The sequence below is a fragment of the Bubalus bubalis genome, chromosome 1 (genome assembly GCF_019923935.1).
Source record: "Bubalus bubalis isolate 160015118507 breed Murrah chromosome 1, NDDB_SH_1, whole genome shotgun sequence".
NCBI lineage: Eukaryota > Metazoa > Chordata > Mammalia > Artiodactyla > Bovidae > Bubalus > Bubalus bubalis.
The window spans coordinates 57,372,736-57,376,073 of NC_059157.1; the positions used below are offsets into that span (position 1 = coordinate 57,372,736).

The 3,338-nt window shown below is 41.9% G+C and overlaps 1 protein-coding gene across 1 annotated transcript; it reads left to right on the forward strand.

The window, feature by feature from the left end:
• Window positions 1–1,421: 1,421 nt before the first annotated feature.
• Window positions 1,422–2,831, forward strand: LOC102409156 (endoplasmin-like). The gene is given in 3 exon segments (XM_045165160.1): window positions 1,422–1,429; window positions 1,485–2,425; window positions 2,428–2,831. Coding segments are annotated over 3 exon segments (1,353 nt in total).
• Window positions 2,832–3,338: the final 507 nt, after the last annotated feature.

A 3,338-nucleotide genomic window follows, 5' to 3' on the forward strand; every position in this document is an offset into this window, starting at 1 on the left:
GACATTACTTTGCCAACAAAGGTTCATCTAGTCAAGGCTATGGTTTTTCCTGTGGTCACGTATGGATGTGAGAGTTGGACTGTGAAGAAGGCTGAGCGCCGAAGAATTGATGCTTTTGAAGTGTGGTGTTGGAGAAGACTCTTGAGAGTCCCTTGGACTGCAAGGAGAACCAGCCAGTCCATTCTAAAGGAGATCAGCCCTGGGTTGTTTGGAGGGAATGATGCTAAAGCTGAAACTCCAGTACTTTGGCCACCTCATGCGAAGACTTGACTCATTGGAAAAGACTCTGATTCTGGGAAGGATTGGGGGCAGGAGGAGAAGGGGACAACAGAGGATGAGATGGCTGGATGGTGTCACTGACTCAATGGATGTTAGTCTGAGTGAACTCCAGGAGTTGGTGATGGACAGGGAGGCCTGGCGTGCTGCAATTCATGGGGTTGCAAAGAGTCAGACATGACTGAGTGACTGAACTGAACTGAACTGATATGCTGAACAAAAAGTTCATTTGAGTTTTATGTACCCTCTTATAGAAAACCTGAGTGAACTTTTTGGCCAGCCCAGTATTAGATACATTAGATGTTAACAGTGTCCCTGAAATACTTCATGGCAATCTAAATCTTGAAAGTGTTATTTGCTCAGTCGTGTCCAAGTCTTTGTGACACCATGGGTCAGGCTCTTGGGGCTCCTTTTTCCATAGAATTTTCCATGCAGGAATACTGGAGTGGGTTGTCATTCCCTTCTCCAGGGGATCTTCCTGACCCAGGGATTGAACCAGGTCTTCTGTATTGCAGGCAGATTCTTTACCATCTTGTTCTCTTACCATTAGATTCAATTTAAGCATGATTAAGAATATGTTCTGTGTACTGAGTTGAAAAATGACATTGTAGTAAAATAGAAAATGGGTTGATAGAACATGGGAATATTAACATAAAAATATTCTCTTTTTTTTGGGGGGGACCTTTTTTATTTTTATACATGACAAGATTTTACACCAAGAATTGTCAGTTAAATAGTACAAATTTACATTCATGAGGAATGTTAAAAAAAAATTCAACTAAAAAACCCACTTCTTCCTGTGACCACAATCCCAACATTTTACAGTGCAGAGGAGAAGGGGGCTGAGGGCGTGGGGGTGGGGGACACATGCAAAACAAGTCTCTCCCAAAAGAAATAAACTTCACATTCCCTCTCCACACAGGATCCAAATGGGAAGAGTTTAATTTACAGTTCATCTTTTTCAGCTGTAGATTTCTCTGCTGTTTCTTGTTCTTCCTCATCTGTTCCTGCGTCCATCTCTTCCTCTTCATCTTGCTCTGTGTCTTCTGCGGTGTCCTCTGTTGTTTCCTCAGGTTCTTCTTCAACCTTTGCATCAGGGTCGATGTTTAAGCTGAGGCGAAGCATTCTTTCTATTCTGTCTCCATATGCTTTAGTGTCTGGTAAAAGATATCCTGACCGCAGTGTTGCTGCTTCAAACAAAACCACAGCAAGATCCGAAACAGTTTTGTCATCTTCATCTTCCTTAACTCTTCGAAGCATGTCTCTGATCAGTGGGTGTCTGGGGTTAATTTCAAATGGGGTTATTCACAGTTCATAAACTTTCCTATTTATGTATGGAGCAGCAAGACTGAAACGGTTGAGGAACCTGCCAAAGAAGAAGAAGCAGCAAAAGAAGATAAAGAAGAAGCTGATGATGAAGCTGCAGTAGAAGAAGAGGAAGACGAAAAGAAACCAAAAACTAAAAAAGTTGAAAAAACTGTCTGGGATTGGGAACTGATGAACGATATCAAACCCATATGGCAGAGACCATCAAAAGAAGTAGAGGAGGATGAATACAAAGCTTTCTACAAATCATTTTCAAAGGAAAGCGATGACCCCATGGCATATATCCACTTTACTGCTGAAGGGGAAGTTACCTTCAAGTCAATTTTATTCGTACCCACATCTGCCCCACGTGGTCTGTTTGATGAATATGGATCCAAGAAGAGCGATTACATTAAGCTGTATGTGTGCCGAGTATTCATCACAGACGACTTCCATGATATGATGCCCAAGTACCTGAATTTTGTCAAGGGTGTTGTGGACTCGGATGATCTCCCCTTGAATGTTTCCCATGAGACACTTCAGCAACATAAACTGCTTAAGGTGATTAGAAAGAAGCTTGTCCGTAAAACTCTGGACATGATCAAGAAGATTGCTGATGAGAAATACAATGATACTTTTTGGAAAGAATTTGGTACCAACATCAAGCTTGGTGTGATAGAAGATCACTCAAATCGAACACGTCTTCCCAAACTTCTTAGATTCCAGTCTTCTCATCATCCAAGTGACATGACTAGTCTAGACCAGTATACAGAAAGAACGAAGGAGAAGCAGGACAAAATCTACTTCATGGCAGGGGCCAGCAGGAAAGAGGCCGAATCTCCTCCTTTGTTGAGCGACTTCTGAAAAAGGGCTATGAAGTGATTTATCTCACAGAACCTGTGGACGAATACTGCATTCAGGCTCTTCCCGAGTTCGACGGGAAGAGGTTCCAGAATGTTGCCAAAGAAGGAGTGAAGTTTGATGAAAGTGAGAAAAGTAAGGAGAGTCGTGAAGCAGTTGAGAAAGAATTTGAGCCTCTGCTAAACTGGATGAAAGATAAAGCCCTCAAGGACAAGATCGAGAAGGCTGTGGTGTCTCAGTGCCTGACAGAGTCTCCGTGTGCTCTGGTAGCCAGCCAGTACCGGTGGTCTGGCAACATGGAGAGGATCATGAAAGCCCAGGCATACCAGACAGGCAAGGATATCTCAACCAATTATTATGCCAGCCAGAAAAATATTCTTTTATATTAAATGTACCTATAGTAGGGTGTTAGTTAATGATTAGTAGTTGAACTGATTTATCAAAAATATTTATGAAATAATAGGTGATATAGAGATAACCATAGACCTTTCACTTTTTTTTAAATTTTATTTTATTTTTAAACTTTACATAACTGTATTAGTTTTGCCAAATATCAAAATGAATCCGCCACAGGTATACATGTGTTCCCCATCCTGAACCCTCCTCCCTCCTCCATCCCCATTCCATCCCTCTGGGTCGTCCCAGTGCACCAGCCCCAAGCATCCAGTATCGTGCATCGAACCTGGACTGGCAACTCATTTCATACATGATATTTTACATGTTTCAATGTCATTCTCCCAAATCTTCCCACCCTCTCCCTCTCCCACAGAGTCCATAAGACTGCTCTATACATCAGTGTCTGTTTTGCTGTCTCGTACACAGGGTTATTGTTACCATCTTTCTAAATTCCATATATATGCGTTAGTATACTGTATTGGTGTTTTTCTTTCTGGCTT